The 23,230-nt window shown below is 43.9% G+C and overlaps 1 protein-coding gene across 4 annotated transcripts in view; it reads right to left on the reverse strand.

Moving 5' to 3' along the window:
• astn1 (astrotactin 1) overlaps positions 1 to 23,230 on the reverse strand; it is a 119,397-nt gene that overhangs the window by 15,938 nt on the left and 80,229 nt on the right. For all 4 annotated transcript variants that reach the window (XM_023819082.2, XM_023819081.2, XM_023819080.2 and 1 more), the window contains exons 14-19: positions 19,247 to 19,374; positions 16,772 to 16,876; positions 15,666 to 15,854; positions 12,453 to 12,721; positions 8,567 to 8,700; positions 1,465 to 1,616 (exon numbers count right to left, since the gene is read on the reverse strand). In XM_023819082.2, the coding sequence (XP_023674850.1) occupies positions 1,465 to 1,616; positions 8,567 to 8,700; positions 12,453 to 12,721; positions 15,666 to 15,854; positions 16,772 to 16,876; positions 19,247 to 19,374 (977 nt within the window). The remainder of the gene's footprint in view (positions 1 to 1,464; positions 1,617 to 8,566; positions 8,701 to 12,452; positions 12,722 to 15,665; positions 15,855 to 16,771; positions 16,877 to 19,246; positions 19,375 to 23,230) is intronic.

Genomic DNA, 23,230 nt, shown 5'->3' on the forward strand with positions numbered 1-23,230 from the left:
GAGGCGAATGCTTAAAATGCCCACAATATTTCTCCCATTGGCAACAACGCCACTTACACTTCATTGTGATAGCAACCCCACAAGCTGCAGCCACTGCACGAAACAGCCCAAGCTAGCGACTCACAAATCATTGATTGCTTTTTTTTCATATTAATCTCATTGTCTCACAATTGCCCGCGATTTGTTCATCAGGATTTACCATTAAACGCTGCTCCCACCTCTCAAAACTCTGCTTTTACAAAGATTTCAAATTGCCGTGCTATTAGATGTGCAAAAACACATCTAAAACCTAAAAGAGCTGTCGTGTGATTGATTGTACAAATAGATTTAACAGGAAATTGAAACTATCTTTTTAAAGATTGCCAAATCCTAAATAAACTACACACACGACCACACAAAGAGCATGGGTAATAGTGTGAATAGGAAAATGACAAAGGTGGTGACTTATTTTACAATGACACCCATCCTCGTTTATCATTATTCCTTTCAAAATGCTAAGGGTAGAATAAATGAAATAATAAGAAAACTAAATGAGACAGACATGTCCAGTAATGTGTGCATTAAGCAATGGATGAAGGAGAACAATGCACACCACTTGATTTTCTGATTATGTATTTCTATACCTTTGTATGAATAACTGCACTGCATGCATTCACACCACTAACTGTAAGCTATTGAATATGAAGTGCATGTGCAATTTTTCTCATATTAATTAAAATTCCCCCATAAAGTAAAACCAAGGGGTGTGCAAGAGTTGCTATCAACTCAAAATGCTGAAGCAATATCTTGTTACAGCAGGGATTGTTTCTTTTTGTTCTAAGACTTAGTGCACAAAAAAGGAAAGGGATCAAAATGGAAAAATGATTGTGTGTGTAAAGGAAAGGGATCAAAATGGAAAAATGATTGTGTGTGTCTTTGCTTGTGGACATCAAAGGTCTGTGATTAAAAACTGACTTGGTAGTATAGCCTGACAGAGTCAGATACATTTAATCTTAAATTAAATATTTTTCAACAACATACTAAAATACAGCAGTCCCCCCTTATCTGCAGGGGATTTGTTTCAGCGGACACCTGAAAACCATGAATAGTACTGATCCTATGTTTTTTCCTATACTGTTCATACATACCTATGATAAACTTTATTTTATAAATTAGAGACAATAAGAGAATAAAAGCAATAGAACATTTACAGAAATACACTAATAAAAGTTATGTGAATTCAGTCTCTCTCTAAAAAGAGCACCCAGGAGGAATTCAGAAGTGTAAGCTTCTGTCGATATTATTACCCCAATTTTGTGGTTTAGAAATTACACAGTGCTATCAATAAAGCTTTCTTTATTACGTAAATTATTCTTAAAATCTCAGCAACTCAAAAATATTCAAGTAGAATTCATAAACTTGAATTAGTCATGCCTGGGTTATTGACTGGAACAATGGGCCCAGAACCACGATAGCTGGATGTACCTGTTTCCACCTTGGAGTGGTCCACCCTCTCTGTTACCTTCTCTTGACTGATGAGGTAATCCACAATCCGAACACCAATGGGTGGTTCTGTGTGGTTCCATTCCATAACGACCATTGAACTGCTAGGCTCAAAGACGTGAGACAGCTTCAGTCTGCAACACAGAGAAGGAGGGCAAGGAGATAATGAGATGCTAAACTATCCTAAACAAACTACAGCTAAAGAGAAATCCTCAGCTAATGGGCCAGCATGTCTGTAAATGGGTGATACCCAGTCCCTTGAATGATTCTCTGTGGCTTGAGTCCCCCAGAGGACACTGGGTTTGGATTCCAGTGTGGCAGGGATTTGTGCCCCCTTACATGAGGACCTGAGAGGGTGGTCCCCTTCAGAGACCAGAGAGGATAATCTAAAGTCCCCTGCCCAGAATGTGGGTGGTTAAAGTCCTGTATATTGCGGGTATTGTCATGGATAGCTCCGGGAATCCTTATCATCATCCCAGCTACGTCCCCCTGGGATTCTGACCCATAGGGCAAGGTTTTTAATTGACATAGGATAAGACAGACAGGACAGAAACGTCATAACACTACAATGACCGGACTAGGGAAACATACTGAAACGCGGACTACATACACTGAACTAATGACAGCAACAGGAAACAGCTGATGAACACAGGGAATCCACATGGGGGTAATGAGTGGGTGTGACATAGGGAAGAGCGGACGAGCGGATCATGACAACTGTCGTAAACGTGGGAATGAGTTGCGTTGTGAATCTGCGGTCGATTACTTTTCCTCAAGGACCCGGATGTGTGTCACAATAGATTAAAATTGAATTTGCAAACTGAAAACTTTCGAGGTAGGATAAATGCTGTTTCAAGTTGCTGGAATTCAGATTCAAACTATTTGATTCAAATTCAGTTTTTAACTGCAGATTCAAATATACAAAATTCATATTCAAGTTTCTAGTGGCACAAATATCAGCCCATAGCCATGCCCCCTCATTTACCTCCTGTGAAACCCTGATTGTAACCAGCTGTTTCCTGTCATTTCGATTTGTCCTGTGTATTTAAGTCTGCGTTCAAGTCTTTTTACCCAAGTCCGGTCATTGAAGTGTTCTGAAGTGCTGTTACATGTTCTCCGTATTGCTGTGCCCTGCCTGCAATAAACCCCAGTTTCAGGATCTCTGTCTGCCTTACCCTGATTCCTGACTCCCTGCTTGCTCGTCCTGCGCACGGACTGACACACGATCGTCACAGAATGACTGGACTTCGGAAGAAGACGCCTTCGCTTAGCAATGCCGAATAGAGCGATCTGGTCGAAGAAGCAGTTTATCTCCTGCAGCAGCCGGAGGTCCAAAATGACTCTACTGCTCACGCCCTGGCTGCACATAAGGGAGAGATCCTGGCAAGGATCTCCCAGACAAAGGACTCATTCCTCGCTGGGGAGGTCTGGCTGAACCTGCAGCATTTGAGGAATGGATTGGCGGAAACGATGATGAGCCAAGTGGCCCTGGACAGGTCCATTACTGGACTCCCCAGAGCTGCCCTCAACTCCACCATCGAAGGGGAAAAAGAAGCGGAGAAATGTGAAACTTAAGGAGAAACCGGAAGAAGAACCGGCAATCTTCTTATGGGCCGTCTCTCTCTCTGCCGCTTCCTCCCCAGCCAGATATGAGGAGGAACCCCTCCCGATCCTGAACCCGGCAGTGTTTACCCCCTCACCATCACCACCGCCGTTTCACCGCCACCTGCTGCGATGCACCCGGGATCAGCAGCACACCTCTTTTCTGGGACTTGCCTGGCTCTTAAAGGGGCCTGGTCAGTATAGGATGCTATCCTGCGGGTCCCAAAGGCTCTTAAAGGGGCAACGCCTGCTCCTAAGGGGCCAACCCTGGCTGCTATGCCCGTCGTTCCGGACCAGCCTGTGTCTATTGTTCCCGGCTTGCCTGTACCTGATGTTCCTGGCTTGCTTGTTCCTGGTGCTTCTGACCTGCCCCCTAAGGTGCCCGCTCTGCCTCCAGAGCTCAGAATGGTTAGAAACAAAGAACTTTCTTGTGAAACTTGTCAATCTATTCTTGTTCTGAGAAGTGAAGGCTATTCCATGTGAGAAATTGCCAAGAAACTGAGGATCTGGTATAATGCTGTGTACTACTCCCTTCACAGAGCAGAGCAAAATGGCTCTAACCACAACAGAAAGAGGAGAGTGAGGCCCTGGTGCACAAGGATAAATACACTATATTGGCAAAAGTATTGGGACACCCTACCAAATCAATGAATTCTGGTGTTCAAATCACTTCCATAACCACGGGTCTATAAAATGAAGCATGCAGACTGCTTCTACAAACATTTGCAAAAGAATGTGTCGCTCTTAGGAGCTCAGTGTCATTGACTCCCCTTCAAGCACCTATAGTGTTAGGCCACTCTTTGCTCGTTAAACATAATCCTCACCTAGACTGGAAGAAAGGATCCACTATGGGTTGGAGCCCTTTTTTCCATGCTCAGTGTCTCCGCACAGCTCTTCCTTCAGTTGTTCCTGAGGAGAAGAAGGACTTTCCTGACCTGTCTTCGGTTCCTGCAGACTATCTGGACTTAAAACTGGTATTCAGTAAGTCTCCGGCTTCCTCTCTTCCTCCACATCGTCCTTTCGACTGCGCCATTAACTTCCTACCTGGCACCTTGCCTCCTAGGGGCTTTCTGTACTTCCTGTCTGTCCCTGAAAGGAAGACTATGAATGACCATATCAGCAGTGCTTTAGCATCAGGAATAATTCAGCCGTCATCATCTCCAGCAGGCGCCAGTTTCTTCTTTGTGGAGAAGGATGACTCCCTTCGGCCTTGTATTGACTATCATAGTCTGAACCAGATCACAGTCAAGAACTGAAATCCAGTACCCCTGATGTCTTCAGTTCTTGATTTACTTCAGGGTGCCAGGTGGTTCACTAAATTGGACTTACGGAGCGCCTATCATTTGGTTAGAATCTGTGAGGGGGGTGAGTGGAAGACTGCCTTTAATACGCCCTCTGGACACTATGAATACTTAGTTATGCCTTTTGGGTTAAATAATGCACCGGCCGTATTCCAAGGACTGATTAACTACGTCCTTCGGGATATGTTGGACAAGTTTGTCTTCGTTTACCTTGATGACATTTTGATTTTTTTCCCCAATCTAAACAGGATCACATCCTACACGTTCGAGAGATGCTCCAACGACAGCTGGTTAATAAGTTGTATGTCAAGGCGGAGAAATGTGACTTTCACTGTCAATCAATATCCTTCCTTGGGTTTATTCTCGGGGAGGGGTCAGTCTGGATGGATCCAGAGAAGATCTGAGTGGTCGCGGAGTGGCCCCAACCTCGCAACCAGAAGGAGATGCAGCGTTTTACCGGTGTTTTATTTAGGGATATAGTACCATTGTTGCGCCTCTCACAGCGCCCTCTACCAAGGTCTGTTTTCAGTGGTCCCAGGCAGCACAACAGGCATTCCTGGGATTTCGCAAAAGTTTCACCTGCACTCCTATTCTTCAGAACCCTGATCTCTCTTGACAGTATGTAGTGGTGTTGGATGCTTCCGGCACTGGAGTGAGGGCTGTTCTTTCCCAGAGGCATGTTTCAACCAATAAGTTGCATCCTTGTGCTTTTTTCCCCATAAGTTAATCCCGGCCGAAAGGAACTACAATATCAGCAATCATGAGCTGCTGGTGATCCGCCTGGCTTTGGAGGACTGGCGGCAGTGGTGTGAAGGCACTAAAGACCCTTTTCTGATTCTAATGGAACACAAGAATCTGTAATACTTACAGTCGGTAAAGCAACTCAATGCCTACCAGGCTAGGTGGTCACTATGTTTTTGTCATTTTAACTTATCTCTTTTAGACCAGGCTCCAAGAACTGCAAACCAGATGCTCTGTCACGCCAGTTCAGAGAGGAGGACCAAAAGGAGTGCCTTGGACCGATTCTGCCTAACTCGTTTCATTGGGGCAGTGACCTGGGGCATTGAGGAGGCCGTTCAGGCTGTGCAACAATTCACCCGGGCTCCAGAAAGCTGTCCACCCAATCGACTGTTTGTCCCAGATTTTTTACGCTCATGGGTCCTCCAGTGGGGACATGACTCTCTTTTAGCTTGTCATCCAGCAGTGCATCGTACCTGAGCACTCCTAGGACAGCGTTTCTGGTGGCCTACCATGCTGCAGGATATCCGGGGTTATGTCACTGCTTGCCCTGCTTGCTCTCCAAATAAAAACCCATCCCGTGCCACAACAGGCCTATTGCAGCCTCTTGCGATTCCATGACACCTCTGGTCTCATGTGTCTTTGGATTTTGTGACTGGTCTTCCTCTCTCTAGAGGTCCACAAATTGTGTCCAGATTCTGGAGGGAATTTTGTAAGCTGATTGGTGCCACCCCAAGTCTTTCTTCTGGTTTTCACCCACAGTCCAATGGGCAGACGGAGAGGGCCAACCAGGACCTGGAGCGGATGCTACATTGTATGGCCATCTACTCACCTGAATCTTGTAGTGTCTTCCTCCCTTGGGTGGAATACACCCATAATTCTCTGCCTGTATCCTCCACAGGAATGTCCCCGTTCCAGTGCTGTCTTGGTTATCAGCCACCTTTCTTTCCAGCATTGGAAAACGAGATTTTTGGTCTCGTTCCATTGTTTTCTCCATCACTGTCAGCAGACATGGAAACTAGCCAGGACCTTCCTCTTGCGTTCCCGTAGTTGAATGGAAAACTATGTCAACCGACGCAGTTCCATGTGGGTCAAAGGATTTGGTTAAATGCCAGGGACCTTCCTCCACGGGTTCAGTCTCGTAAGTTGGCATCCCAATTTGTTAGTCTGTTTCCCATTTCCAAGGTAATTAGTCCCTCTGCAGTTCCGGCAACTACAGTATGCGGCACATCCATCCCACGTTCCACTCCTCAGACCCCATGTGATCAGCCCCCTGGCTTCCCCTGTATTGCCTCCACCTCCCAGGTTAGTTGATGGTGGTGAAGTATACACCGTTCGGTGCTTGCTGGATGTTCGTCATTGGGGTTGTGGCCTCCAATATTTGGTGGACTGGGAAGGGCATGGTCTGGAGGAACGGTCTTGGGTTCCTGCACGGCATATTCTTGATCTCATCTTGTCTCTCATCTCCAACTTCGAGCGCAGTCGTGCCAAGGAACGCGTTCTCCCACCGGGTGGTGGTCATGGCGGGGGGGGGGGGGGGGGTTAGTACTGTCATGGACTGCACCGAGAAAGCCCCTTTGACGTCACACAGGACTTCCCTGTCACACCCTCAGGGTTTCCCGAGAAGGGAGTGTGGCAGCAGCTGGACTGCTCACTCCCTACCGGCTCTGGGAACCGGGAGAACTGGTTACGATACACTGCCCTCTGAGAGCTGGAACCCATTAGAGTAAATGAAAGATCCTACAGTACTTATTCTGGCGTGACAGATGCGAGATCTTCAGCATATTTTGCGAGTTCGAGCAATTCTGTCCCATATTCCCCCCACTTGTCTAGACCTCTGCCTGCCTGCTTCCCTGACTGTTCTGTTTTCCCAACAACGATTCCAGCCTTGACCTCTTAGTTTCCAACAAAGATCGCCTGATTAACCGCCTGTCCCCAGTCCTGAGCCTGCCTTGCCCCCTGGATTACTGATGACGATCACCTGACCCCTGCCTGTCTCACGACCATGAGCCCAGAACCACATCTTGATCCTTTTCCTGGATTACAGTCTGCTAAATAAAGCCTCTTGTACCTGATTGATCCACAGTACCGTCCTCCCTCTTCACACGACCCGCACCGTGACAGTGAATTCAAGTGAGGTACTGTGATAGGATGCCACTTGTGCCAGTCCATTCACGAAATTTCCTTGCTACTAATTATTCCATGGACAACTTTTAGTGGTACTATAACAAAGTGGAAGCAATTGGGAATAACAGCCATGAAGTGGTAGGCCGCATAAAATCTCAGAGCGGGGACAACGCATGCTGAGGCGCACAGTGTGCAGAAGTTACCAACTGTCTGCAGAATCAATATCAACAGACCTCCAAACTTCATGTGGCCTTCAAATTAGCTCAAAAACAGTGCATAGAGAACTTCATTGAATGGGTTTCCATAACTGAGCAGCTGCATCCAAGCCTTACATCACCAAGTGTAATGTAAAGCGTCGGATGCAGTGGTGTAAAGCATGTCGACACTGGACTCTCTGGAGTGACGAATCATGCTTCTCTGTCTGGAAATCCGATGGATGAGTCTGGGTTTGGCGGTTGCCAGGAGAATGGTACTTGCCTTACTGCACTGTGCCAAGTGTAAAGTTTGATGGAGTATTTATTTAGCTAAATTTCTTAAACTCATTTCATGTATGTTTTAATAGAAAACAAGGAAATTTCTATTTAACCCCAAACTTTTGAATGGTAGTGTACTTCATAAACAATACTAATAATGTATTGCACTGTATCCAGAGAGCTCAACCAAACTTGCATGGGTTTATATTATATAGTTCTCTAAAATGGCTTGGATTATGCAATTTAAATGTCATTATGAATTGCTGTCGCTTATGCCTTCTGCATCATTAGGGTTACCATGTAATCCATGTCAGGAGGGACACTTTGAGCTATGACAGGGTTTGTAAACTGCAGTTTCAGTTAAGAAGATCTGTGGTCTGTACTACGAAGCGGGGTTACTGGCTTATCGGGGTAACTTGTCGGATTTAAGGTAGTCTGGGCACAATGTAAGTGAACGAATATTAAGTCAATTTAAACTGTGGTACCTTAAATCCGACAAGTTACCCCGATAAGCCAGTAACCCTGCTTCGTAATACAGGCCACTGGATTTCACTTTAGCACTGAGTTCTTGCTGTGTGCTGATTGGTCAGTCTTATATAATCATGCATATGTCACTAGTGAATCAGCTGTATGCATATGTCACTAGTGAAATCATGTGAAACAGCTGGATGAGTCTTTCAATCAAGGAAACAGACCAGGTAAAGCACAAGAAATTAACTATTTAGCGAAGCACAGGAGCCTTTAAGTTTAAACTGAAGTTGCTCATAGTGTCCCCCCTGACATGGACTAGTTGGTCACCCTACTCAGCATGTGGCGGGTGGTTTGCCCCAGGCCGGCACCTACGTGGGCTGGGGAAGAGGCGCACAGGTGGGCAGCCCATCAGCCCCGAATGCACTTGAGTCACAGCGACACCAGTCGTCGATGACATCGCCTTTTCCCGAGCACCACAGCATACTTGTGAGTGCCTCCTGCAGGGCCTGTGACAAACGGAGAGGGAGGCATTTCTGCAAGATCTCCTCACTTATGTCAATACATAATACACATCTGCATGTAAGTGTCAGCTTTGGTATTTTTTTCAACATTCTCGAGGGAAGAAAAATAAGTAAACAAAACGTGATTGTTTGGTTACATCTGGACAACGTGAATATACACTACTCAAAAAAACTAAAGGAACACTTTGAAAACACATCAGATCTCTCAATGGGAAAAAAATCATGCTGGATATCTACACCGATATGAACTGGGTAATGTGTTAGGAATGAAACGATGCCACATTGTTTGATGGAAAAGAAAATGATCAACCTAAGAAGGCTGAATTCAAAGACACCCCTGGTTAAATTTCCAGGCAACAAAAAGTGTAGCAGGTGTAGCAGATACTGATCCAGCAGCAGAGAGGCTACAACAAGATCTGTATTTAATTAGTGACTGGGCAGATACCTGGCAGATGAAATTTAACATAGATAAATGTAAGGTAATCCATGCAGGGAGCAGAAATATAAAGTACAGATATTTTATGGGTTCCACTGAAATAAAGGTAGCTGATTACGAGAAAGATCTTGGTGTGTATGTTGATGCTTCCATGTCCCACTCTCGCCAGTGTGGGGAAGCAATAGAAAAGGCCAATAGAATGTTGGGTTACATCTCTAGGTGTGTGGAGTTTAAGTCAAAGGAGGTGATGCTATGATTATATAATTCCACACAATATTTTGTGCAGGTTTGGTCACCATACCTTAAAAAGGACATTGCTACCTTGGAAAGGGTTTAGTGTAGAGCTACAAGAATGATTCCTGGTCTCAGAGGAATGTCTTATGAGGAGAGGTTAGCTGAGCTGAATCTTTTTAGCCTTGAGAAAATGAGACTATGGGGGGACATGATCCAGGTATATAAGGTATATAAGTGTAGCGCAAGCTAAAACCCTGGGGTCCTTTAAATCAGAGCTATATAAGATTTTAACAACTCTGAGCTATTAGTTAAGTTCTCCCCAAACGAGCTTGATGGGCCAAATGGCCTCCTCTCGTTTGTAAATTTCTTATGTTCTTATACAGTGGAGGAAATAATTATTTGACCCCTCGCTGATTTTATAAGTTTGTCCAATGACAAAGAAATGAAAAGTCTCAGAACAGTGTCATTTCAATGGTAGGTTTATTTTAACAGTGACAGATAGCACATCAAAAGGAAAATTGAAAAAATAACTCTAAATAAAAGATAGAAACTGATTTGCATTTCATTGAGTGAAATAAGTATTTGAACCCCTACCAACCATTAAGAGTTCTGGCTCCCACAGAGTGGTTAGTAGTGTTGTAGTCAAGACCGCCTAAACCGAGACCAAGACATTGCCGAGACCGGAGGGTATCAAGACCAAGACACTGCCGAGACTTGAGGGTACCAAGACCAAGACCAAGTCCAAGACCAAGACCAAGACACACTAAGGCGAGACCAAGACCAAGACTGGTCGAGACCAAGACCAAGACCGAAAACAGACTAGGGCTAGAATCGACATCACATTACCCAGATCAACTGTAGAGAAAAAAGGCAATGCTGTAAAGTGTCATTACTCGTTAAATCAAATTCATGTTATCTTTTCAATTATATTGTCCGTATGTCCATATGTCTCTCATTTAAAATCTCCCAGATTTGTCATAGTTACGAGACCTGATGGAAAATAATATTCTCAGCAATCCTCTCCTATAACCATTTTATCAGACCTCGTCAAGGGAAAGAGATGGGATGTACCAGAAAGATGTTCATATTAAGTCTCTTATACCAGGGACAGAGGCCTCGGGAAAGCTATGAATACAGCTATGTAATGATCCTTTGCTTTGAATTGAAGAGAATGAGCCTCCAGATTGACTTGCACCTCCAAGACCGTGCTTTCTAATCAATGTAAAATACCTAATTTATTTGAATTATAACTATGCTATAGACTTCGCGGACATTTTCGGACATTTTTTTGCCGATGTATGATACGATGTGTATGATGTTTGTGGACTGTGAAGCACTGGCAGTGTCCGTGGAGAAAATGTATAAAATGTAACGTTTTTGAAATGGATGCATCTGACTGGTTGCATTTGAATTGAGGCACGTAATAAATAATGATACTGTTCTGTGAGGATGTGCAGTTTTCTCTTTTTTTCCCCATCCCATCGAGACCGCTATGTCCGAGACCAAGACAAGACCGAGACCAAATAGAGTCGAGACCAAGACAAGACCGAGACCAAATAGAGTCGAGACCAAGACAAGACCGAGACCAAATAGAGTCGAGACCAAGACAAGACCGAGACCACAAAAAATTGGTCTCGAGACCGGTCTCAAGACCAAGACCGGTCTCGAGAACTACAACACTAGTGGTTAGACACTCCTACTCAATTAGTCACCCTCATTAAAGACACCTGTCGTAACTAGTCACCTGTATAAAAGACACCTGTCCACAGAATCAATCAAGCAGACTCCAAACTCTCCAACATGGGAAGGACCAAAGAGCTGTCCAAGGATGTCAGAGACAAAATTGTAGACCTGCACAAGGCTGGAATGGGCTACAAAACCATTAGCAAGAAGCTGGGAGAGAAGGTGACAACTGTTGGTGCAATTGTTCGAAAATGGAAGGAGCACAAAATGACCATCGATCGACCTCGGTCTGGGGCTCCATGCAAGATCTCACCTCGTGGGGTGTCAATGATTCTGAGAAAGGTGAGAAATCATCCTAGAACTACACGGGAGGAGTTAGTTAATGACCTCAAAGTAGCTGGGACCACATTCACCAAGAAAACCATTGGAAACACATTACACCGCAATGGATTAAAATCCTGCAGTGCTCGCAAGGTCCCCCTGCTCAAGAAGGCACATGTGCAGGCCCGTCTGAAGTTTGCCAACGAACACCTGAATGATTCAGAGAGTGACTGGTGCTGTGGTCAGATGAGACCAAACTTGAGCTCTTTGGCATTATCTCAACTCGCCGTGTTTGGAGGAAGAAAAATCCTGCATACGACCCCCAAAACACCGTCCCCACCGTCAAGCATGGAGGTGGAAACATTTTGCTTTGGGGGTGTTTTTCTGCTAAGGGCACAGGACAACTTCACCGCATCAACGGGAAAATGGACAGAGCCGTGTATCGTAAAATCCTGAGCAACAACCTCCTTCCCTCTTCCAGGAAACTGAAAATGGGTCGTGGATGGGTGTTCCAGCACGACAATAACCCAAAACATACAGCAAAGAGTGGCTCAAGAAGAAGCACATTAAGGTCATGGAGTGGCCTAGTCAGTCTCCGGACCTTAATCCAATAGAAAACCTATGGAGGGAGCTGAAGCTCAAAGTTGCACAGAGACAGCCCCGAAACCTTAGTGATTTAGAGATGATCTGCAAAGAGGAGTGGACCAAAATTCCTCCTAAAATGTGCGCAAACTTGGTCATCAATTACAAGATACGTTTGACCTCTGTGCTTGCAAACAAGGGTTTTGCCACTAAGTATTAAGTCTTTTTTGTTAGAGGGTTCAAATACTTATTTCACTAAATGAAACACAAATCAGTTATTATCTTTTATTTAGAGTTATTTTTTCAATTTTCCTTTTGATGTGCTATCTGTCACTGTTAAAATAAACCTACCATTGAAATGATATTGTTCTGAGACTTTTCATTTCTTTGTCATTGGACAAACTTACAAAATCAGCGAGGGGTCAAATAATTATTTCCTCCACTGTATATACATAATGCACTTTATATATACACACTTCACCTGGAAGGTGTCGTTGTTGGACACCAGCTCATAGATTGGGGCTGCCTTTGTGATTTCCAGAAGGACAGGCTCAGCGAGGCGGCTCATCCCAGGTGACATGTGACAGAGGTGGCAGGACAGTGGGCACTGGCCCTGGCTGCTGCAGTCCATGCGGACCCCCGCTGCCATACGCTTGGTGCCTGAATCCAGCAGGCTGGCAATGTAGGCTGGGTACGTGAGAGTCCTGGGCTCCTTCTCTCGCTCCTCTGATTCATCCGACGGAGAGTTACCTGAAAGCACATCAATACAGCTTTAAGAAAGGACTGTTGGATATGTTGAAATCCTCTTTTGGGGGCAGTGTGTGGTTTTGGGCTGCCAGATTGATGCCTTTAACCCCCTGCTCCAGAGCCACTGTACAGTGCTATCACCTGTCTGTGTATCTCCTGGGGAGCAAGATGGGGATAGATGAAAATCCAGTTTCCCCCTAGGGATGAATATAGTATCACTATTCTATTCTTCTGTCCAAAGTAAGAGTTTGGCAAATACAAGTTTGCCATGAGAGGACTGTAAGCAGGATTAGCTAAGAGAGCTTCATGCTTGGTGTGAGAGACTTTGTGCTGCCATCGTTGCATACTGCACAAGTACACAGATCTTTAAAAATATTAATATGGAGAATGCATTCAGTGTGAAACAACTAATAATACTGATGTCAAACTGAAATACAAGCTTTCTTGAATGACAAGTTTTCTATTTATTCACCAGGCCAAAAACACTGTTACACAATACTTTCAAAAACTCATTCAGTCCATGGCTCTGTTTTCAAGAAAATTTTCATGGACTTAGTTCATTTTGGAAATTTACCAAAAGTTCTTCTTCGGATTACATGAGGACAGAGTTCATCACTGACAACTCTGATTAAAAGTGTCTGAGTTCCATGGCTGAAACTTTTTGAGTTTATTATTAGTCCAGGTATGTTTGCAGTGGAGTGGAAACAGTTCTTTTAGAGACTTTCTCTAAAAACAACCCGTAGTAGTCACAAATATAGGGATTTAATTTTGACTTGCTAACTACTGTATTGGACTAAGCATTTAAATCAATCAGGGGCAACACCAGAAGTTAGGGATGTGTATTTTTAAGTATGGGTCTGCTGAGTGCTTGTGGAGCAACTTTACAAAGAAAATCTGAAGCTCTGACATTTCTCTTTGGGCAGTTTGGGCATTTTAAACAGATTTGGAAGTTAATTTTATTTATATGAGTCAACAGTAACTTTTAACCTCTTTGAATTCTAAATTAAGATTATGCTGAAAAAATAAAACAAAGCTATTGTTCTTTCAATGAGTTTCTTCTCATTCCAATAGTTAAAAATTAATAGTTTGTTCATTTAAATGTAAGGTTCTTATTTATTTTCATGGCTGAATCTACTTTTTACAGGTTAAACTGAATAAATTATTTAGATTAAGGAAACTTCAAATATTTTGTGTGGGTGATTACTTCAAACATTTTAAGTTGATTCAACATTTCCAGCATTTTATTTTTTGCAGTGTAAGACAAAATTTATTATTTTTCAATACATAAATCTGTTTAATATACTGATATAATAAAATACATCAAGGTAAAACTAAGATGATATATCAAAAACAAAAGATATGAGACCTATGAGCTAGACCAGGATAGGTGGATAATGGATGAATTGATGTAAACAAAATAAGACACAGAACAAAAATATATATGAACTGAAACTCCAACAGTCACTCCTAAAATGTGGTGTGACCTTCACCCAAGTGATGATAATAGAAAAACGCATTTGGACTAATTCAGGAATCCATTTCCAAAGGTTCAAAGACTTTACATCAATATGAACACAAAAAATAGTAGTGAAGCATAACGAGGCCCAGAAGTATCAATTTCCAAAATCATCCTGCTGCTAGTCAATAATCAGGTTTATCCAGCACAAACAGAACCTCAAAGGTTAATCCAGAACCTCAAAGGATAATCCAGAATCACAGGTCAAAAACATGGAAAGTCATACAGAAACTGCAAATAGGAACTAATATCCAAAGAGTTAAAAAGGTACCGGTGAAAACAAAAATGAGGAAAGAGGAGTAACCTCATCAGCATTATGGTGAGGGGCGGCGTGGGCCATTGGAAGTGGGTGAAATGAAAGCATGCAAGGGTGTGACATTGTGTGTGTTTGTCTGTAGAAAAGAATGTTCTGACCTTCCAGAGAACAGCATATCTCCTAGGGACACTGTACTGTGGTTGTCCTGTTCCAGAGCAAAAGCATCCTGCATGACCACATCAAAATGTGTACTAATTTTAGAAACCAACTAGAATGGGGGTTGACGGGGATGCCAGCATTGTGTTCCTTAGGCAGTGCTGTCTCCTGCTCCGCCCATCTAAACCTTACTCCTCCCACAAAGATCATTTGGAAATGTATAAGCCAATAAATGTGTTTTTATTTGATTTCTCCGAGTCTTAATTGTGGCATGTAACTCTGAAATTACACATATTCATTTATTGCATATTTCACTTACAGTACATGCCAATTTGCAGAATCTTTCCCCACCAATTAGGTAGTTACTCAGATTTCTTTGCGGATGTTATAATGATCATGTATTAAAACGTCATTTATATACCTTTATATATCTATATTAACATATAATATGCTTGCACGTACAAGATTCCTGTTTACAGATGCCAGCAACAGAAATCTAGAGGCTCCACATAGTGAAAATCTCAGCCAAACTCAACAGTGCCTGATTAACAGTTGTGATGGTCCATCATCCACACATCATGGCCTTGTTGCCTTTTTTAATATACAGCCTATTTATAATGAATAACAGTTAATCACCAAGCAACCCTAATCATTTATAAATTATAACAGATTAGTCTAGTTTACTGATATAAAATTCAAAAGATTTTATACATCTTTGAAAGGAATACTTTCACAAACTTTTCAGTAGATCAGGGTGCAATAAGTCTTAACAATAATAGTTAAATCTTCCCAGGCAGTATATAGATTACGTAATTATATGTTTATTGCATGTAATTCATTCCTTCTTTGTTCCTGATTTTCAAAATTATAGTTCACCATTAATCATATATAAAACCAAAGTGGTCTGTCTTTCATTATAACTAAAGACATATTGACTGATTAACCTTGAATTTCATCTTTACAGGACTATTTTGTTCACTCAACGCAAAATATCCAGTTCAATAAAAACGCCTAGTTACCTTTGCTGATGTCCTGGTACTCCATCCACAGCTGTCTCTGAACCTGCCTGTTGGGGTACCAGATGCTGCAGGACTCCTCAAAGCCATAGACTGCCTCCTGAACGAAATGGTTCCCGAACTCCTTGAGTATGGCCACAAAGTCACTCCGCAAGGTAGCGCCATCCAGAGAATGGACAGCCGAACTGAATGCTGTCAGATGAGAGACATATTTCTTAACCCATAACACCAAACTGCATCCTAGTACTATCGACTGCTTATGTTGTACTGCCTCATTACAATATAGCCACAAATTACATCAAAAGCAATTCCAAAAATACTGCAAAAAAGCCTCTATGCCTTTAAAATGTTAAAGTAAAACTCACAATACAGTGGTCTCTACACTGGTAGTGTTTAGGATATTTATTTTCAGGGTTAAGTTGGATCTCTGGAATACATGAAACATTATCCATATCGCAGAAAACAATAAAAAAAAATAAACAAGATGTTGCTCCCATGGCCCTAATTAAGATCAGCAATTGGAAAATGTATAGTTGGACTAAGCTCTACCTATATTATTTATCTGATAAAATCTCAAATAATAACATATACTGCATCAAAATTATTATTTTTTTCATTTATTATTAATTTATTATTTTCTTTAAGTACCTTGAGTTTTGTTTCCACCTATTTATACAACTGTTGTAACGTAATTGGATGCAGATTATTACAATTACTAGAGATGCAGGAGCAATTCAGTATAAAACAGGCATATTCATTAAAAAGATGCTTTAACATTTCTTTTGAATCTGCTAAACTCCACCTGGAAATTAATTACATCCACAACAAACAATTATTGTCCAGAAGGCTAGATTGTATAATTATAATAATCAGTGAGTTCTTCTTCTCTGATTGTTTTATATGGATGTTACACCCCAAGTATGTGCATATTAAAGGCATCAGACTTCACTCTGCCACTAATTAATACAGTAATATGTTGGGGTAAAGTGTAATTCTGTCAGAAGTCACTAACATCATAGACTGGTTTGGCTGGCTCATGACTTCATGCTTTGCACTGATAGAAAATCCATCACACCCGCTGTCAAACACGGGCAACTCCTTTAACTTACCCTGGGAAAGCGCCCATTGATTTAGTTTGACATGGTACAAAATGGACCTCAACCTCCACTGCTGTACCAGGGGATATCCAGACACTTCACTGTAGTTTACCATACCTGCAGTATAACAGAAAAGACAAAGAGGTTAATTGGAGATAGAAAAAAATGTTCTAATAAATTCACTGAGTTACCTAAGGACAGTGGGATCATTTTCAACCTTTATCCCTAGTCTATTAGCTAACTGTGGGTGAGTCCTTTGACAATAAATTATACAGCAGATTCAGTTGAAGCAAAGAAGCAAAAGTTGGGATTCACATGACCCTCCCTTTGGAGATGCTAAGGGGCCACCCCCAGCCCCCGTAGTCCTTCATAATACGTAACATGTCATCTGGTACAGATTAGACCACGCTTCGACTGATGTTTATAGAGTATTTATTATCTTCCTTCTTAACTCTGACACCGTGAATAACCGGAGTGAAATAAATATTACGATTCGTAAACATACAGTAAGCATATTATCCGTACACATAAATCATCACATCTTCTAATATTATTTACACTGATGTCGAAAAAAATAAATACATAACACAAAGGTTAACAACATATAACATATAACACAACATTATATGCGCCTTCTGGCCAGGTATTTGGGAGATGTTGAGCCTGTTATTATTGCATTAAAGCTCTTGCATAGGTGCTTCAAATACACATGTGCACATTTTTTTGATCAGTTACCTTGATCACATGACTATTGTGCATCGGCCATTCACCGTGATTCAATAATCCAAACAGCAGGTGTCATCATTGTTCAACCATCCATCCATTTTCCAACCCGCTTATCCTACTGGGTTGTGGGGGGTCCGGAGCATATCCCGGAAGCAATGGGCACGAGGCAGGGAACAACCCCGGACAGGAGGCCAGCCCATCGCAGGGCACACACACACCAGTCACACACACATGCACACCTATGGGCAATTTAGGAACTCCAATCAGCCTCAGCATGTCTTTGGACTGTGGGGGGAAACCAGAGTACCTAGAGGAAACCCCACGACAACATGGGGCGAACATGCAAACTCCACACGCATGTAACCCAGGTGGAGACTCGAACCCAGGTCCCAGAGGTTTGAGGGAACAGTGCTAACCACTGCACCACCATGCCACCCCATGTTCAACCATATTCACAAAAAATAGTTATAACACAACTATATAGCCCCCCCTTAATAAACAAACTATTTCTTTAGGAAGGGTATTTCAAAATATAAGAACATTTCCCGTGAGTTACACCTCTCATCACCTCTCATAAATGACCCACTGTTGGAATTTTACCCTTTCACAACAATCATTAAAATCAGCTGGGAAGCTCAGTAAGCTAGCAATGGGGAATTGCTATCTTGTCACATTTGCCCACCTGGTATTAATACACCTAGGGTGGCAATTATTTATAACAACCATGATTAATGCATCTTCAGCCTAGAATTTCCCATGTTTTCTACTTACAGTACATATATTTAAATAATGAACAGCCAAGTAGTTTGCCGCAATTGGTTTTTAATACATATTTATGTAATACATTATCAGGATATTGTTCAAACCACTGACTCAGTTTTAAATTAAATATGAGTTGAATTACATGCATACATGTATCATAACATAGTAGTTCATAGAATGCCAGTTTTCCATAGCTAACAATTTAATTTTGTCCAATCTGTTAGTACTGAATAGCATTATGCAAACATTATTTAATCTATATCCCACAGTGAAATTTGCTTTGGCCCTCCCTACCATGTGGTTTCTGTCAACGTAGATTTTACACAGGAGTATAAATCAGCCTTAAAAGAGCAAAGTGAATCAGGCTATGGCACAGTCTATGCATGGCAAAGGCTACGCAGCTATGAGACTACTATGGCACAGATTCTACACCGAAGTATACATGAGCCTTAATGTACAGGATGACAGCAAGCCTAACTCTGAAAGCACAGAGTGAGTCAGAGTAATGAGAAGGTACAGTAGCTGTATTTCAGAGTACACACTCACAAACACGTACACTCACACATATCAATGGCAACAGTCCAGCTTAATATTTGATGAAAGGAGATGCACACAAACACAGGCAAAAACAAAACCTCCCAAAACACACAGACAGGGAAGGAATCAAACCCACAACTATGAGGCTACAGAACTTGTACTGAACCACAGTGCAATTCACATCAATAGTCTGGAAAATAGGTTACTCTCAAAGGCCAAAAAGGAGCAGAGCGGCCATTGTGTTAGCATTGGCTAAGAGTGGGACACTAACATCTGGTGAGGTGCTGTTGTGTTATCTGGGTTTAAGGGAGCATGCAGTGCTAATTAATATTCTCCATTCATTTATAATGCGCCTCACTATAATGTGAATGTTGGTTCATAAAATATATTCTTATCCGCAAAAGAGGCAAACCACATTTAGTCACATCATCTTGCGGAAGAAACTATGAAACATGGGTTTACCTGTGAGATATTCGGGGTCGGGCACTGGGTCGGACATCTCCTCGTGGCACTGTGCCTCTGTTGGCACGGATGCCACAACCATACCATCTGGGAGTTGCTGCTCAATGCCTCGGGCAAAGTTCTTCTGTCTGAGCAAAGAAAAAGCAACATAAAACTCTGCTTCGGTCTGTAAGAATGACTTAGCAAAAGAAAAATGATTCATCATAATAATTGTAATGATTCATGGGCTCATCTGTCTTTTGTGCGTGTCTAAGTTATTTCTTTTTAACTTGGCTCCTCACAGCTTGTCATCTGCTATCTGCCTCTCCCATGCCAGTCTTTTTAAATTCTCAGCCAGGCCTGAACCAAGAGGTAGTCTGTTCCACTAGTTTGACATTGCTTATCACCTTACTCCTCACTCATCCAAACATGTCACTTTATACCCGATTTTACTGATTATATGTCACTTTCCAGGTCCTGCTTATTTTGATTTGACTCAGTAGAACCCCTTATGTTATGCCAACACGCCTGTCCTTGAGTCCTTCATCCCACAACCCGTGACAGAATGACTGGACTCCATCAATCACATAGCGGGTATCCTTGGGAGCCACTGCGCCTGACCTCCTCCCTGCTGCCAAGTCTCTCTCACATCGGTAGCTGGTGGACAATCCTCTAGTCGACCTACTGAATGAAAGTGAGCTGGAGAACCCCGAGGAGGAGGAAGACCCCAGAGGGTCTTCTGGCGTGCAGGTTGACCTGCCAGTATGGACACCTTATTGGGCTTTCAGCTACAATGAGGACAACATGCCCACGCTGATCCCTCTAGAGCCCCCTGACATGGCCTTGCATGCCACTTCTCTGCTGCATAAAGCAGCTCTGCTTGTTGCTTATTTGCTGCTTGAAGCCCTGCAGCTCACTGCAAATTCACCCACTGGCGCCCCACAGCTTGCCACAGCCTCTCCTGCCATTTCCTACCATTTCTTGCTGCAGAAGGAAGAAGTGGAGGAAGCTAGCAATGCCAGTGGCTGTTGCCCCACCTGACCCGATCCCTCCAGAGTTCTGCCCAGGAGAGGACACTGCCATCCCTCCAGTGCCTGGCCAAAGAGAGGTCGCCAACGTGTCTGCAGTGCCTGGCCCAGCTGAGGCTGCATCCATGCCTCCAAGCACCCGGGCCAGGAGAGGCCTCTTCTATACCCTCAGCATCCGGCCAAGGTGAGGCCACCATTCCGTAAAGGGCCACAACTGCTTCTCCCTCCTGCTGTTTCCCACCACAGGAGAAAAAAGTGGAAAAAATTAGTGGTGCCTGTGGCTGTTGCCACACTGAACCTGGTCCCTCCAGAGTCCTGCCCAGGAGAGGTTGCTGCTGTGCCTTTAGTGCCCAGCCCAGGTGAGGCTGTTGCCACTCCTCCAGTGCCTGGTCCAGGTGAATCTGCCATCACGCCTTCATAGCTCGGCCCAGGTGTGGCTGTCGCTCCACCCGATCTTCCAATGTCTGGTCCAGAAGGGGCCGCATCCGCTTCTCGGGAGTCTTCAGAGTCTGACCCGGAAGAGGCAGCCGCTCTTAATGAGCCTCCAGAACCCAGCCCGTCTTCACCTCTGTTGCACCTTCAGAGCCCATCTTTGGCTTTCTTCACCTCTGCCATGCAGACAGCCCTGCTGTGCGTCGGAAGGAATCCCTCCCGATTCTGGATCAGGCGGTGTTCATGCCTGGCGTCACCGCCGCCTCACCTGAGCAGAAGCCCGAAGCTCGTCTGCTCGCTGCTTCACTGGCAGCTCTCCCATTTCTGGGGACCCGCCAGGCTGTTAAAGGGGCCAGGCCCATTGATGTCCCCAAGTTCCTTAAACGGGCGGTGCCCGCTGCTGAGGTGCGAACCCTGATTCTGCCACCCGAGGTTCCTGTACCAGTGCATGGTTCCTGCTGTGCCCCCTAAGGTTCCTGTGCCGGCGTTTGATGCTCCGCCCCCGAGGTTCCTGTGTCGGCGGTTGATGCTCCACCCCCTTAGGTTACTGTGCCGGCGGTTGATGCTCCGCCCCTTTAGGTTCCTGTGCCGGCGGTTGATGCTCTGATTCCCTGGACCCTCCTCCTGTGCCCCTGACTCCCATGGCCCCAGTCCCTGTCCCCGAGGAGGTCCCTGATCGGCAGACCACTGCTCCTCCCTCCTTAGTAGAGATGGAGGAGGAGCTTGAATGGGACCCCTCAGGGATTACCCTGACTACCCCAGTGACTCCTACTCCACCACCAGCCCAGCATGGCAGATCCCAGCCGGGTCCCCGCCTTTCGGTCTCCCGGAAAGGGAGAGGACACCTGCGCCGGGTTGGGACCCACCCATCCTGCCCCCTGGCTCGCCTTCGGTCCCCCTGGCTTTGGCTCAGCGGTTGTCTGCGTGTCATCCAGCTCTGGCTCAGCAGTCGCCTGCGGTCGCCCTGGTTTCGGCTTGGCAGTCACCTTCGCTTCCATCTGCAGCGCCTCGTCGACCGGCTGCGGTCCCGCCTCCAACAGCTTGTCGGTTGCCTGCGGGTCACCTGGCTCCAACTCGTCAGTCACCTCTGCCTTGGTCGGCTGTGGCTTCAGTTCCCTCCTCCCCTCTGCCAGTGTCCCCTTCACCTTCCTCCTTGCCTCCTCCGCTGGTCCCTTCGCCTTCCTCCTCGCCCTCTTTGGCATTCCCTCCAGCTCCTCCCTCGCGCTCGCCAGGGGTCCCTCCTACTCCAGCCTCGTTTTCGTCTGCTGCCCCTGCGGCTTCCACCTCTTGCCTGCCGGGGTTCCTCCAGCTCCCTGTTTCCCCTCACCCTTTCCCTCCTTGACCCTTGCCATTGTGCCAACCCCATCAAACACCTTTAGAATGAACTACAACAGAGATTGTGAGCCAGGTCTTAATGTCCACCATCAGTACCTGATCTCACAAATGAATCGGCAAAAATTCCTTCAGACACCCCAAAATCTTATGTAAATTCTTCCCAGAAGAGTGACAGCTGTTATAGCTGCAAAGGGGGGAGGGAGTAACTCCATATTGATGCCTATGGATTTAGAAAGTTTCCATTTATAGTATCTATTAGTTATATTAATTTACTTATATATTTATCTCATGTTCATGTATCATTAATGAATCATAATTGATCATTTATTTCAAGCACTTACTGTATTTTTCACTGTCAGTTAATTCTATAAATCTTTGCGAACTACTGAAGGAACAAAACATGAATAACACGAAAAATGAAATACTGAACTCATGTTACTGTAGTTCATCATTAATGAATCGCAATGCATCTTATTGATTTGTACCTCAATAGTTACTAAGTTACTAAGGAACCATATTGTAAAATGTTACCGAAATTGTGCTTCTTTTACCAAGCAAGCATATTCTGTGCTAGTTGATCTCAACACATCAGTTCCACATGGTCCCGTCTGCATGATTGCCTGAACAAATTGCGCTCAGCCTTTCTTTAAATTCTACATGTAACAAGTCATGTCAGCTGCTGCTGTCTAACGGGCAGATTGTTGTGCTGCTTCACTCCTCGAACACCTACTTTATGTGTATCACTCCATCCATAAAGAACAATACCTTGATAATGTTACTATTTTTTTCTAAGCTTTTTCCTTTCTGTGATTTCATGGTGTACTTTTCACATTCCTTGTTTAAAGAAGGGATACTCTCAAAGGTTGTCTCAGGGCACCTGTTTCTCAGCCACCCTAATTATTTGTATACTGTCATGTATTTTGTTTGGTTTCACTTCACTTGTCAGCTCCTATAATGAGAAGGTTTATGGAATCTTTTTCTCTTCTATCTCTCTGAAACTTGTTTCGTCCCATGTGATCAGACCTGTCACGATTTGTCTCCATCTGTCCTGTCATGTTTGGCCAGCAGAGATTGCTGGTCATTCTGTTTCTTTCCTCACCTGTTCTTTGTTATGTATGATTCCTAGTGTCTGTTTGACAGTTAACCGGCCACACCCGTCCCTTATGTTGCTCTAATTGTATGTACTGTCCTTGCCTTACTCCTTTGTCCA

The sequence above is a fragment of the Paramormyrops kingsleyae genome, chromosome 21, assembly GCF_048594095.1.
Source record: "Paramormyrops kingsleyae isolate MSU_618 chromosome 21, PKINGS_0.4, whole genome shotgun sequence".
In the NCBI taxonomy this organism is placed as follows: domain Eukaryota; kingdom Metazoa; phylum Chordata; class Actinopteri; order Osteoglossiformes; family Mormyridae; genus Paramormyrops; species Paramormyrops kingsleyae.